The sequence below is a fragment of the Perna viridis genome, chromosome 14 (genome assembly GCF_037379345.1).
Source record: "Perna viridis isolate PV_CMFRI_1.1 ecotype Kerala chromosome 14, ASM3737934v1, whole genome shotgun sequence".
Classification (NCBI taxonomy): domain Eukaryota; kingdom Metazoa; phylum Mollusca; class Bivalvia; order Mytilida; family Mytilidae; genus Perna; species Perna viridis.
In genome coordinates, this window is record NC_142458.1 from 4,942,475 (window position 1) to 4,958,342 (window position 15,868).

At 33.5% G+C, this 15,868-nt stretch overlaps 1 protein-coding gene across 2 annotated transcripts; it reads left to right on the top strand.

Moving 5' to 3' along the window:
- Positions 1-681: 681 nt before the first annotated feature.
- On the top strand, positions 682-15,056 carry LOC148597862 (uncharacterized). 2 transcript variants are annotated; one of them, XM_088560562.1, is made up of 5 exons: positions 696-791; positions 4,377-5,483; positions 7,673-8,604; positions 9,969-10,064; positions 11,677-15,056. In XM_088560562.1, exons 3-5 carry the CDS (start codon positions 7,681-7,683, stop codon positions 12,001-12,003), a joined length of 1,347 nt encoding a protein of 448 aa, XP_088416688.1. In that variant the 5' UTR covers positions 696-791; positions 4,377-5,483; positions 7,673-7,680; the 3' UTR covers positions 12,004-15,056. The 2 variants fall into 2 exon arrangements, with proteins under 2 accessions (XP_088416687.1, XP_088416688.1); XM_088560561.1 differs by lacking the exon at positions 4,377-5,483 and having other exon boundaries at positions 682-791.
- Positions 15,057-15,868: the final 812 nt, after the last annotated feature.

The window sequence follows — 15,868 nt, forward strand, 5'->3', positions numbered from 1 at the left end:
ATTTCTATACTCATAATGATATTGCAATTTTCTGAAGTACATGTAAACCGAACAACCAATTTTATTGAAAACATATTGAAAGAGCCCTGCTTTTATTGTATGTAAAAGTAATGCATTTCAGTCCGATTTTATAAATTAATGCTGGTTTTTGAAGGATCAAAATGAGAGCAATGTTCCCCCGCGTGAAGATGAACTTTAAACCTTCCGCCAAATCAACCAAATGAACAATTAAACATGCGAAAAACAAGAACATAAAAAGGAAATAATTAAATGTAACTAGATACACGGACCGTTTATTTACAGACGGACGGACGGGATATGCATTGTAATGTCCCGGCTAAACAGGGCACAGAAGTTGCTGATATTAAATGCTAAGTCCATTTTAAAATCAATTTATATGCTAATGTAATTATTTCCTGCGTGCCCTATCCTGCTAAGTAAAGATGTACACTTTTTGTAGCTAACTTACATACACGTGCTTATAAAAGCATTCGGTTAAGACAAGTTAAACCGCATACATGCACAAACAGTTTATTATTTAACGGCTTCAGTATAATGCGATTTTGTCATCACGATGCATACCGCAATCTGTGTATATATATTTTCGTTAAAATCAATTCCATCAAAATCACGTTTACAATTTCATGTAATACAGACGACTATTTAGATAAAAATTTACTTTGATTTTTCTCTCCATCGAGTAAATCGATTTCTAAAGAACATGCGCAGATAACACAAAACACGTCGCCAAATCCATAATGGGCAGTATGGACGTTATATCTTGTAAATAAGTAAGTGATTCTGTTAACTTACATCATGTCACTAAAATAATTATTACTTTGATGACCAAATTACTTCCCAATTGCGATCTCGGTACAAAAAACAGGCGTGCATCCACAGATCTAAGAATTTGTGCCAATTTTATTTCACGAAATTTACCAATATTTTCGGGCAAAAGAAAGGATGTTGAGGGGGGTTTATTCCCAAGTAGCCCTTTCTTGTTCCACCACTGTTTATGAATGTATTGCGTATTTAACTTAACTTACATATATATTCATACATGAATGTATATGTATACTGAAAAATGATAACAATTACGGGAAAAGTCCGTAAGTCTGTATGTCTTCCGTTGTATCCTTTACATGGAGCACAAATCATTATTATAATTATGTCATCTACATGTACTTTGGTTTTGTGTCGATCATCGACAGTTAAACCTGTTTTAAAGGAATCCTGAATAGTCCAGGAACCTGTGTAAACCAGACATTATTGTAAAATTATGTATCTTCACATCAGTTTCATTGCATTTCGATCCAGTTTAAATCAAACATCTGCACTAACCACAGCTGTTTTAGACAGGTTTAATTTTCATTTCTCTCCCATGTTAACTTATATCGTTACCATTCTAGACGCAGATTCACGGAAAAGCGTACCGGGCGTACATGTACGTCTGCTACATAAGATTTTATCCACGAAATCTTGTTTTCACGAATTCTACACCCTGATATTTTAGTCTTGTTTCGCCCCGCCTTTCATTCTACTCACGGCGCCCCTAACCTTAAATCCTGATCCCCGACTGAGGCCATTTTATTTATTCTACGAGTTCTTTGTAGTAACGTTCCGATTCCTTATTTCTGTTTAAAATTCTATGTGGAGTATAACTTAAATATGATGTAAAGTAAAGTCATGATAAAATTTGTAGCAAACTGTCGGTACACGTGCTAGACTCATTCATCACACATGCACATACAAGTATTGTCTTTTCCCTGATTTTTTAGACATATTATAGCTTTACAAGATTAAGTAGCAGTCTTTGTAAGAATCATGTAAATTCTGCAAAATGTGATACACCTAAAAAAAGGCTACTTATTTTTATTTTTGTTATTAAGTTGCTTTATAGATCTATATGATGAAATGTATAATCATTCATTCCAATCTGTCTGCTGTTAGGAGATAATCCACATTGAAAATACAATAGTTTCTATTGTATTTTACTGTCATTTACAGATTTGCCTCCCTTAATTAAGAATTCTACAGTACATTCTATATAACTTTTATCTTCTAAGAGCACGGGTTATATGAAAAACCACATATCAATTTCTGTTTACAATAACAATTTAAACAGAATATCAAAAATAAAAAAATGTAGGCTTTCCAACTATGAATCACATTTTGCATGATTTTTAGGTGGAGTGCTACTTAATAAAAACAAACTTTTGAATATTACGATAATGGATATGGTGTATATGTCAAAGAGAAAACAAAATCTACCAGGATTAAATATGTCGGCTCAAGGCAACCTACATGTACATGTATGCCCCTTTCATGAACGATGAGGAAATCCTTACCACAGGGCAGGCTACAGTTGGCCCAAAAACAACACTAAACACAGGTACAGCGAAATCGTTGCCCTTAAAAACAACTTAAAAGTAAATTGAAATTGAAAACGGAATAATACATAGGATACAGAGGAGGGCCGAAATGTCTGTCTTAGGACAGGTGTGAAAAAATACGGCATGGTTAAAGTATACTTTGGTGTGAACACTTTAAGTCTGGTCATTGTAGAGAAATATTACACAATTAATCACAACGAAAAATCGGTTCAAAAAGGCCTAAATCTCTTGTTTAAACAAGAATAAATGTATTCTTCTCCGAAGTTTTACATGTAAAACCAGGTCTCCTTATTTATTGTACTTTTTTGCCTACTTACATGCATAATAACAGAATGAAAGATTCTTCATTTTATAATTTAAAAAATTACCATATATTTACGCGAAAACTTAGTTACTGTGTAAAGTATCAAATATAGCTGACATTGTGGTCCTGAGCTATCGAACTCACTGCTAGAGCTGGAAGTCATTTGAATGATAACCTCAGAAGACATGTGAATGATTGAAAAAAAAAAAAAAAAAAAAAAAAAAAAAAAAAAAACCCACGTGGCTAACTCCTCTCGAGACTGCAAAAACATTTAGTGGCGAACGCCAGATCTTCGCAAGAACCATTTATTCTTGAAATTCAATAGTGTCCTTTGCCGTAGCCAGCGTGTGTTTCGTTTTATGGAGATACCATTTGTTTTAAATTGGGATGGGGAAACTAGGATCTAATTTGAAATACAAAGGCAAGATCCATTTTCGTCCTGAAATAAAAAGGCAGGGTAGGCCATATCGAAAAAAAAATGTAAAGACAGGGTTTCTTAATATCCAAATATTTCTTCGTTGATATTAAAAAAAAATTCGGGCAAAAAGACAGAACCTTAATTCTCTCGAAATAAAAAGATTGGGTAGAAAAACTCAGTTCTAATCCTTACTCCCACATCATAAAACGGTTGCTCCCTTCGTTACTTTGGGATTTGTCATGCAATTCGTTCTGTGTATTGATTTGCTTGAGACATCTGTATTACATCATTCTTTAATATCTGCCTGCATGTAAACAATAATTAAAGGAGAAGGTCGTGGGCTTATTTTGAGTCACATAACGTCTTTTCGTTTCAGTTTTTCATAGACCTTGCATTGGTGTGTGGAAAGGAGTGGGGGCAGTTTTAAGGTCCAAGGCTTTTGCCCATACCTTTCACAAAATTTACATATTTTACAAAAGAAAGGGGCCTCCAACCCGCGAAAGCATTATCTTGGTTCCGTCACCGATTTAGATTTTTGTTTTGGTGTAAGTTATAACAAATCCTAATATAGTAGACCAAGTTGGATTAAAACATGTTCACTTTTTATTTAGATTATCACTGAAACTTCTGTGACAGCATTCATTTATTTGAGATTATTGTAACTTAAATGTACATATAAGTTCATATTCATAACAGTTCATACCAGTAAATTTTGTGTAAATTGGTAAAATTACAGCGGTATTATATTAAATATTTATTCGAGTGTTGATAAAAAGGCTAATATGCGACAATGATAAGTGCCCCCCTCCATTGCCTAAAACAAAACAAACAAAAAAACAAAAAAAAACAAAACAAAACAAAACAAAACAAAACAAAAACAAAACAAAAACAAAAGCAAAACAAACAAACAAACAAATGAGGATTTGTTGCGTTTTTATTTTTCTTGATTCTTTTCGCAATAAATTGGCGCTTTAGAGATTTCGTGCTTAAATGTGAAAAATATCGCCTCTTTTTCCGCAAGTAACTGATGCATGCTTGTTGGGCACAAGAAACGAATAACGCATGATGAAAATAAGGAATCTGTTTAATTTTAAAAAGTAAATTCGCATGTAGTAAATGTACATATATGTGCAGACGATACGAATTGAGTACTTTACAGAAACTTCCATGCACTTTTAATTTAGAAGACGGCTTTCAAAACATGGAGACGATTCAAAGCTTGACATTACATGACAGTAATTAAGCCGCATCTTCATTGCAGATATAGAGATCTATAACCCACTTGATAGAGAAGCTGAATAATCGATCGAATGCATTGTATCATAAACAACAATACGAGACAACAGCTGCAAAAGGAATGTTTTATTAGTTATACAAGTTAAATACGTGTACAACCCGCCCGGAATATACGCAGACTTAATGACTTACTTGGCAGATTCACAAGGGGGAGGGGGGCGGTGGTGTACTTTGATCTCCTTTTGAAGGGTATTTTGTTACTTTTGTGTCAAGTCTCGATAAACATGAGCAAATTGTAGAGCTTGGAATCCCCTTTGTTTTCAAATCCTACATGTTTTCAGGGTAGGACGTCCCTTTAAGGAGGTAGACCTAGGGGAAGTAACACAACTCTTACAAATCATTTGAACGTTTGTATTCGGCTTTTCACATCAATCTCATGTAAGCATCAAAATAACTTGGATTGATTTCATTCTGTTTCAAGTGAAAGCTTGATAGGCTTTGCTGAAATTGAATATGACACAAACATATCACTGATCTCAAGAGTTGTGTCCCTTACCTTAGGTCTGCCACCTTATTTAATATAAATTTTTGGATAAGCCCCTTACTTTTATTGAACATTTTGAGTAGTATTTGATTGTGTATTCTGTGGAACATTTGAAGATGCACCAAAAAGTTTATTAACTGAAATAAAATACATGTAGATCATTGACTTGGTTAAAAATCTATATCATTTGATAGACGATCTTACGCTTAATAGTCCATTTGATTTAATTGCAAGTCTCGTTCTAGTTTCAGTTTTCCTTCCGGAATTTTAGATGCAGAACGTATTGAAATCCGAAGGCCGGTCTGCATTTTATTGTTCACTTCCGGGGAATGAAAACCCTGTATCACTATGCAAAATCTTCTATTTCTATGCTTTTCTTAACATTTTTATTCAGTAGAACTAGTTATTTTTAATTTTTTATCAGTATTTTTCACAAGAATATATTTTGCTTTTAATATTGAACTCAATGCTATGCTAATGACGAATCTCTATGCATTTGAATGGGAGATGAGGACCCATTCTCATGAAATCACGGAGTCACGTGACGAGACTTACATACCCTATCCAGTCCTGCAGGTTAGCAGTCGGGTAAGGGCTTCATATAACCAAAAAGAAAATAATAATCACCAGTAGCCGAATTTTTAACTTGCAACAAAGAAAGTCAAGAATCTGTGATAAATGCCTGCCATGCCCGTTTGAATGAACAATTGCATTGCTACTGTTTCAATGAACGCAACATAAAGAACTAAAATTTTCCAAATGCGTGTTTCCCGTCTTCATATCATACATTTACAATGGATCACTCTGGAAGTACACGCTTAATCCAGAGTGGTTGTATTGATTATCTGTATTAGATTGCTACTTCAACTACTGCATGTACTTGGATTTGATTTTGTTTATTTCAGCATATCTGTTGTAATTCGGTCTTATTTGTTTCTTTCGAAATTTATTAGGATTACGAGACTTTAGGTGTTTATTTTTGTCGTTTGAAATTTGAAAACACTACAATTGAAAAAAAAATGTTTATTAGACATCAACACAATACACAAATCTATACATAAGTGGGATTTTTAAAATACCCCAGTCAGCATTTTACATCAATCTCATGTAAGCATCATAGTAACTTGGACTGATTTCATTCTGTTTCAAATAGAAGCTTAATAGGCTTCGGTGAAATTGAATGTGATACAAACATATCACTGATTTTTAAGAGTTATGTCCCTTACCATAAGTCTACCTCCTTAACTCCTCCTGTGAAAATAATGCATGTAAGTCGTCTTTGTTACTTGTTGTCACGTTCAGTATTTGGATATTTGGATTTGATGTTTTTGAGTTTTCCATTATTGCCGATACATGTATTAATATGATAAACTTTCAAAAACCCTCCGCCATTGAAACTGCCTATGAGTTTATTTTAGAGATCAAAGTACAAAAAAATGAGTAATTTTGACTTAGTTCACTCAATTTTTATTTAATCAGCACATCTTTCGGATGGAAAGCATTCGAATTTTTGTAATGCAACCCCGCTAAGGGAGATAACCGATTTCGTCGACTCATCATGGTATTGAAATACATTGAATCATGAAAAAATAAGAACACATGACACCAGCTGTGCTATTACACATGTAATGATTTCTTTATATGGATACAGTTTTATTATTTTGTTGAATGGATTGCATATAATACGTTGTACATATATGGGTATAAAGTAATAATGAGTTTCTGGATCGGAAATCTATTTCAGTATGATCACATACATCGTACGTTTTAAAACGGGCGTTTTCTAGTAATAAGTATGTCCGCCTGTTCGCCATGACATTTTTTTAATCTTCAACTTCTGACCTGCGAAAATAATATCCGATTTTGATGTAAATTCAGTCTTCTGTAAATCCCCAAAAAGTACATGTAAAAGATGACAAATTAAATAACCTATCGACAAATTAACTATTTGCTCATGTACATGTATGCATTTAATATTTTTTCCACAATTTTCTCTAAGTTGGAAACGTATTTGCTATTTATAGGAGAGAACAATGTTTATGAGTATTACATTTGTATGTCATTAAATACGTTTTGGGACACGGAATTTCCCTTTTAAAAGGCGCTTATAAAATATAGAGCCGAGTATCAAACATGTTTTGGATACAATTTGATAAAAAATCAGCGTTTCGTGCAATTAACTAATTATGTTTGTTTTTCAATTTTATGGATGGGGTATACTTACGCACGCCGGGTCCCTGTGAATAGGATTTTTTATACATCAAATGTCCATACAATTACATGTAGTGGATAACAGTTAGGAGTTAACTGTAAAAAAAACAATATCTGTCAGTCTGCTGAGTCTTTTTTGTTTCACAAAAGAAAAACCTCGTACACATAATTTATTACAATTTCTTTCCGATTCTGAAATTGAATTTGTTGGTAATTTTTTAATAAATTTTTGCTCCTCCACTCGCGGTAAATTACCTGTCATAATTTGTTATGCTTCTACTTAAGTCCGTGCATCCGGCGAAAAACATTCTGTCTTCACTTTTAATATGGTAGAGATTTTTTTCTACTGGGATTTCGGTCATAAATATCCAATACACTCTCTGTGGGAGTGACTAGTTGAACAAAAATAAAGTAGTTTAGTGTGCGAGCCGTTTTAACGCCCAATGTTTATGAACACATGAGAATTCGCCTGACTTTGCTTTGTTTACATAATGTTGACACCTTCATAAAAGTATTCCATTTTTATTTTTTTGTATTACTAATTATGCATATTATTCACTTTCCAGAAACCAAGATGGCGATGAACGGTATAACACCCATTGCCGATATGAAATGCACACGTGATAATAGCCAATCACAAACCAGTGCTGATGATCACGATAAAGACTCAATAGAATCTGAGGATGACAAGTTTGATCTTTACAACATATCTAATTTAAATCGGTCGGATTGTGATACGGACAGTCTGGAAAGTGTGTCTGTGACGTCATCAATTATTGCGGACGCACAAATCCAAAAGCAAGGGTCAAGTAATGTAGAAACTTTGACGAGTACATCTGGTTCTAGTATTTCGACATCAAGTACAGTTTCCAGAAAGTCTGCCGATCTTAAACATAAAGACATTGACAAAAAACAGACAAACACTCTTAACGGCCATGTTGTAAATGGATGCAGGAAAAAGGCGCCACCCAAGAAGTTGTTTAAAAATAAAACAGTAGACTTTAGTCACGTGAAATCCAAAATCGATTCAAACTTTAAAAGCCCAAAAGATGTTAACAAACCATTTACTTCCGCTGACAGACGGAAGTCGGAATCATCGGCATGTATTTTGCAAACAGCTTCCGAAAGTCATGGTATTCGTGAGACTCGACTGAGTAGGGCGAGATTTGAGAAATGTCACGAGACACACGATGGCCCGGATTGTGAAGGTGAGGACTACCTTACGCCCACTCAACGGAAAGACAACATGATAAGAGACCTAAAGAAAGAGGTAAAAGATCTCAAACAATCGCTTAGCGACAAAATAACAGAACTTGAAACAGAAAAAAAGAATTTTGAGAAAAAGCTCGAATTAGTAATTGCTGAAAAGGGGACAGAAATGGTTATTGTAAAAAGTGATATGGAATCGCTTCAGCAGAAAAACGAAGATCTTCAGAAGTCACACCAAGTATCTGTAAATACTATCAATATGCTGGAGGAAACCATCCGAGAACTGAAAGTAAGACCTCCGTGAATTTAAGGTTGAGTTGTCAGACAAACAATAATTTCACGAAAAAACAAGTTAAATATAGATTCTCCTTCAGTCTCGAGGGGATTACAAGGTTCCCTCACTTGAGATAGTTAAATTTTAGATTTCAACCCACGAGAACATAGGAGAAGAATCTGTTTCTCCCATGAAATCTCTAGAAAACTGGGAAATGTAAAATGGCAGAAAAACTCGATCTCGAAAAAATTCAATCACCGCCCGGTGGTTAAAAATCACGTGCATTTTTAACCACTGGCTTAGAATGGGAAAAAGTATATTTACCTTACGTTAAATCTAAATGCAACGTCTTCATTCACGATTTGTAGTGGCAAACTTTTTCTTCTAATGTAGAATATCGGACAGTTTGATTCATTTCAAACAACCATAATCGTTTGTGTGTCCCTTTAATTCTGTCAAAGATCAGAATTGCCACGTCTTCTGAAGTTACTTGACTTTGGTTAAATTCATATGTTTTTTTTTGTTGAAAATATACAATTCTTGACAAACACTGGCATCTCTACAAAACGAGTATATCTTAACTGAATTAAGTACAGTACTTCTCTTTTTAATAATCAGGCAAAATGTGTATACGGTTTTGGCACATGGAGAGAGAGAGAGAGAGAGAGAGAGAGAGAGAGAGAGAGAGAGATTTTGTTGCATTATTTAAAAAAAAAAAAACAAAAACAACAACAAAACAAAACATCAAAGTGTTTGTTAAGTTTGCCTTTATAAGACATTGACGGTAAAATTATGTGAAAAATGGTGGGGAAAATTGTTCCTGTACGCAGATGAAAGTATTTACGTCACATTCAGGATATATTTTGGAAGCTCTTCGGTTATTTTCTAGATGTATTGAATAAAGATCAAATTGAGAACAATGATGTACCACCCGTTGTTGGATTCTTTAAAAATAATTATACTTAATATTCCTGGGTATGCTGTAATTCGCGTTTTAGCATCCGTATGTCTGTCAAATAGGTATTATAAACAAGTACTATCTTTACAAATAAAGATAGCCGACACAGTAAAATTTGTTCTTTTTACTTAAAAATTTTCTACATTTCATTCAGGAAATAACACATGGCACGCAATTTTAATTTTCGATACAGTTTATTCGAACGCAAATAAGTTATCAGTATTTGGCCAATCGGGAAACAGAATTCCGATCAGGTGACTTGCGTTTCCATGGAAAAAAACATCTGCACATAAGAATGAGCTTTGATTTCAGTCTGCAGCAAATAGAGTTGGGTTTTAACGTGGAATACCATAAATAACATTGCTCATTACCTGTTACAAAAGCTAAATTTCATATCGAGTATCATTTTTCTCTTTTTTAGGAATCTATTGCTGAAAAAGAAAAGCATTACGATAAAGTATTTCTAGAAACTTACAAAAAAGGTCAAATGTCTGCGATGTTCGAACGAAACGAGGAGGTAAGTACTTTTTTTTTAAAGGGATTGAGTGTAAGAGACGTCCTGTAATGATCTGAAACATTAATGACACAAAATGGTAATGACGGAAATGACGTATTACGGAAGTGATTGTTTGGCTTTTTCTCGAAAATCTCTAAAAGTCAAGACATAAAGCATAACAACAAATCGGTGCATCATCTACAAATCTTAGAACTTCAACAAAGTTTGGTATGCATGCACCGACCTAGGGATTTTGTAAAAAAATAGGAATCCAAGACGAAATGTGGTTCCAGATTATTATTGGTCATCTTTTACATGTACCGAAATGATATTTGAAAATAACAAATATCACCAAGAAAAATATGTTTTTCGAATCTTGAATAAGTTAGGCCTACATGTACATGTAAGTATAATGGCGTTTATAGACCTGTCCATAGTTAACGTCTGTAGTAAAAGAGAGACAATCCTGAATTGTTTGATTTAAGAAATACAGTATTCTTACGTTAAAGTGCTTAATTCGCACTTTTTGCAATAAATAGTAATACAGACAACATAATCTACGAACTTCGAATTCTCAGACGAGAGACAAGCCTAATTTGTTTGATTAAAGAAATACAGTATGCTTCCGTTAAAGTGCTAGATGCGCATGTTTTGGAGTAAAAAGTAATATAGACAACGTAATCTACGAACTTCAAATTGGCATACGAGAGACAAGCCTGGTTTGTTTCATGATCATTGAAAGAGTAATCAAGGGAACCAAGGTTATAGCGGTAATCAAAAGAATGTAATCCAGGGACAAAGACCAGACATGGAAAACAGACACACACAACAAAGAACATCACAAAACATGTTTAAACGTAAATGTATACGTTACGTCAATTAAAAGTTGTTCTCGTATGTTTTATTCATGTAGTAATATAAAAATTAAAGCATGTTTTAGGCGCGGAGTAATAGGGTTGGATCTGACGAACTCTCCCCCGAAACTGGAAAATTTTTTTTGATGAAATCATGATTCTTTGCATATTCTGTCCCGCCCCAAAATATTTTGTTTTGCTTCGCTGGGCCTTGCATTTTATTTAAATCTTGGTTTTTAATATTTTTATGGTTAGGGCCCCTTTGTAATTCGTGACTCTTGTCGTAATTCAGCAGAAGGGTGGCATTTAAGTACCTCTCTGTCTAAGAATAAGGCGTAAGGCAAAATGTGTACAAGATGTGGCACATAATGAAAATAAAGGAAACAAAAATGCAGAGATTTAATTCAATACCTCATATCCTCCAGAAATTACCATTAAAGTGTTTGTGAAGTTGGTGTTTTTAAACTTTTCGTTGAAATGAACTGCGTAAAAAAGGCGGTAAAATTTACGTGCCATCCATTGCCTTATTTTTACACAGAATGATACTTGCATATTACGCTTCTTGTCAACCAAAGTGGTCATTATTTTTTGGCGACAGGTTACTACTTTAACCACATATATTTTCATTGAAAAAAAACAAGTGTTGCGGAATATTGAATATTGATATTGTTTGCAGTATTCGATGCAAGTACACGTGAAAGTATAATTAATGGCATTATTAGAACAAATTAACTTGGCAATTTGCTTTTATTGCCGTGGAACACATGTTTTCATTGCAGTTGGAACGGATAGCAGTTTCCTGTGATGGGTCAAGCATCACCATCAAAGAACTGATTCAAAAGTTACTTCAAACAGAAAATGAACTTGGGAAATGGCAATCTCTTCGGCGCCAAGAATCGTATGACTCAGCATCAAAACCGGAAACTGAAGCTGAGGCCACATTGAGGTTTCTTAAGGATGCATTTTATCACTATGCAACGGATTTAAAAGATAATGACTTCCATTTACGAGCGATGATTCGCATATTGAGTTTTACAGACATTCAGAAAAAGAAAATAGCGGATTCTATTGTGGCTAAGAGGATTCAAAAGAAGTCAACAATTTGAAGGGAGAGTTTGAAATAATTTTACTTTTAATGCTGTGTAGTTTTTTCATGTACGCTGTGGTTTAGCTGTTTTACGCTTGGAATGATGTTCCTGATTGGATAGAAAAATGGCTGTAACAAAAGAATTTAGTTCCTATACCCATCAATATCAATACGACAAGTTTTGAGCGTTATAATTGACTGTATTCAATCAAGAAATAATAAATTCCGAGCGATTAATTGTCAATGTCGCTCGCGTATAACTACCATGTATGTAGTACTCGGTTTAAAATGTCTTTTAAGTCTTCTTGTTATTTTTGTTACACCCTGTTTGTGTTGGTGAGATTTGAAATAAGATATATAGATAAGATCAGTTCTAACCTCTCGGGGGAACTGTTAGAAGTACTGTCACTAGAACTGTTTAAAAAGTTCCAGCGAACAGTTCTAGAGCCAGCTCTTCTGACAGTTCTAGGACAGTTTTGTGAGAGGTTAGAACTGATCTCATCTGTATCTACGATCTAAAACAAAGCAATCATCGGGTACTACCTAGTCAATTTCTATGTCAATGTCAGTGTGTTACTAGCTATATCATTAAAGACATGTTATCGAAAGAAGAAGGACAAAATGACGATGTGCAAAACCATTGTTGTATTAAAAAAAGGTTTTCTACATCAACAATGCTTGCATTCGTAAGTTTAAGTTTGACCAGTAATGATTCTTTCATTCTGCAATGACGCTTGGTAACTGCATACACCTTTGAGCATGATAATTGACATTTATTTAGAACCATGTACATGGCTTGTAATAATCATACAGATGCATGTGATTCTGTGAACCGATTCAGATTTTGTTCTTTGCCGATTTAAAAAAGAAGTGAGCGGTTAGGGCCCCCCTACTTTTGCTGTTAAAAATTTTTTACTTTTGTGCAAATTTTGGACAAAAGGAGCTATTGATAGCCTTTAACCCCCTCCCCCTTACTCTTTTTGAGATTAAAAAAGATTTTCTTTATGAGAACCCCCCCCCCGACTCGCCTTTGCTAACCGTGCTGAACAAACCTTTTCACGTACATGTATCTTTATATACATGTATACATATAGATGTATCATTGTCATTTAATCTTATTAACTTATTTGAACTTGACTCCAGAGCTGATTCACTACATATCAATTTGTATATTATTATTAAAAAAAACCAGAATAAAACACGCAAACGACCCCCTCCCCCTTGCTACCATTTTGCTGTGCTAATTTACATAAATAGGCGGAGTTGAATGTGAATGATATATCTACATTGGATAACCATTGTAATGAGTGTTTTTTTTGTCCTAAGATTTTTTTATAAGGCTCAGTAGTTAATGTGATATTTATTTAAATATTATTGAACTCATTAATTATTTTAATATGTATCTCGCCCGACTTAATTATTCGATCAAACTGACCATGATTACATGAAGCTTGCTCTGTGAATCCAAAGAGTTTTATCGATTATTTTGATTAGGAATACTCCTATTCGGAATCTGATCGATAAGTGATTAGAAAGAAATGAAACAAATTGATTTTGTTGATCAGATTATTGTAAAATGGAGAAGGAATACATCTGGAAATATTCGTGTCAAGTAAACAACAAACGCATATTGTAACCGATCACAAATCGATAAAAAAAATCATCGATCAAACTACCTTGATAATTTGATCGATCAGTGTTTCATTAACAGATTACCAGAGCTTTTCAAACGATTACCATTCGACTTGTGATTGATAATTATAAGTGATCAATTGTCAGCTTAATCGATTAGTTATGTTTCGATCCCGCGACGGAAGCTTGATTTCCTACTAACTGTTTAAACATGCTTTCTCAATTAAGAAGGTAACGTTGAACATTTTGTCATCATAATATTTATTACGTATATCCAGTGATGGACCCGGAGGCTGGAACCCTAAAATTGCCCTTGTCGGCAAAGCTCACAAAAAGATAGACTTCAATGGAATTCCTAAATCGGAACCACCCTTTCATAAAATTTCTGGACCCGTCTTTGCTGTTTTACTGTTCCAGTGAAAGTGTCATCACTTGTCTATATATACATTTTTATCGTATCAATTTTAACATGTCAGTTTTCTTCTTTTGATTCGAAATCTTGTAATAGTCATTGCTATTAATTTTTTATTTTTTGCATGATCTGTAATTTTGTTGACTTTATTCAGTTGGTATACATCAGGTCATGAAATCACTCACAACTCGTTGGTTTTGTTCGGACTTTGAAATCTTGGTTTGTTGTGACAAAGTTCTGTGAGTTGTTAGTAGATGTCAATGAAAAAGGTTCTTTTATACGTATATATTAACCCACTACGAAAAGTACAACGTGAACGAATAATATATTGCGTAACCTCACAATCAAAACTTCCGGTTTAACATTACGGAACATTAGTCATGTTTGGGTCCAGATTTTCGGTTTAAATATCACGCTACATACTGTAAAAGTACTATTGTTCGTAGGGTACCAATTTTCGTGGTTTTTTTGGGTAGGCCAAACCAGGAAATTTGGTTCCCAGCGAGGAGGAAATTTCTATTGATGTGTATACTAAACACCTCAAAACTACGAATTCAAAAATCCACGGACATGTGTTACTTCCCTAATCCACGAAAATTGGTATCAACGAATTAAAGTACTTTTACAGTAATCCGTGTAAATCACAAAGCTATTTGTACAGTGAAACCTGTTTTAACCGAATCCCTTTTGAACTGTAGAATTTGTTCTATTTATCCAATTTTTACACACATTCAAACTGATATGAAACGAACTGAAAATCATCTGGTTTTGACATGTTTACGTTTAATTCACGTTCAGTTTAGACAGGTTTCCGGTTAAGTCACGTTCAGTTTAGACAGGTTTCCGGGTAATTCAGGGTTCAGTTTAGACAGTTTTCACTGTGATATATAAATACTTCATCAAAAATTGTCTTCCAAGGACGATAAAGTCTACTTTATATTTATTGTTTTTTGTGCCATTATTATTGATAAAATTCTTGTTACTTTGTTTGCTATCTTAGTTGAAATAAAACCATGATATTATTATTATTATTATTATTATTAATATTATTATACAATTCTTATAAAGCGCCTATCTAATACTAAAATTACTCTAAGCGCTGTACATAACATAAATACAAGTTACAAGTAAACACAATTATGCATTAAATAATAATAATTATATTTAAAAAATGGATTGCAAGATTGAAACAAAGAAAATTGCATGTGAATCTAAAATATTTAAAGGAAAAAAATTACATTTACAAATTACAAAGTAAAACTTGGAATTTATGAAAAAAATATCTATAAGATTAATAAAATATGAAAGGCAGCAAACGCCATAAAATATTTAAGGTTTAATTTATACCTTTTTTAAAAAAATATATAGAACCGAGATTTAACGAAAAAAAACATTATAAAAATGAATTATCACATTAAGATACCTAAGAGACATTATTCGAAGACAATAAAACATATTAAGCAAAAATATACATATGCACATGCATACATACACATACATACACACACACATACATACATACATAAACACACATACACATGCCATATATATTCATACATGCATATAAATATATATACATAAACAGTTCAAATAAAAACAAAAAGCACCTACATATATCATAGTACTATATGCCCTAGTGATTACAGTTCAGCATTCTCTCTGTAGGCTACTTTAAAAAGATGTGTCTTTAGGAATCTTTCAAAAACACTGACTGTCTCTAATATTCACACTTTGAGGTATGTTGTGTAGATAAGTCTGAAACCACTGTAACGCTTGTCCGGTTATTCCATAAGAATGTTAAAAGTCGTGCCATTAGAATCGGATGGTCTATAACATCAAA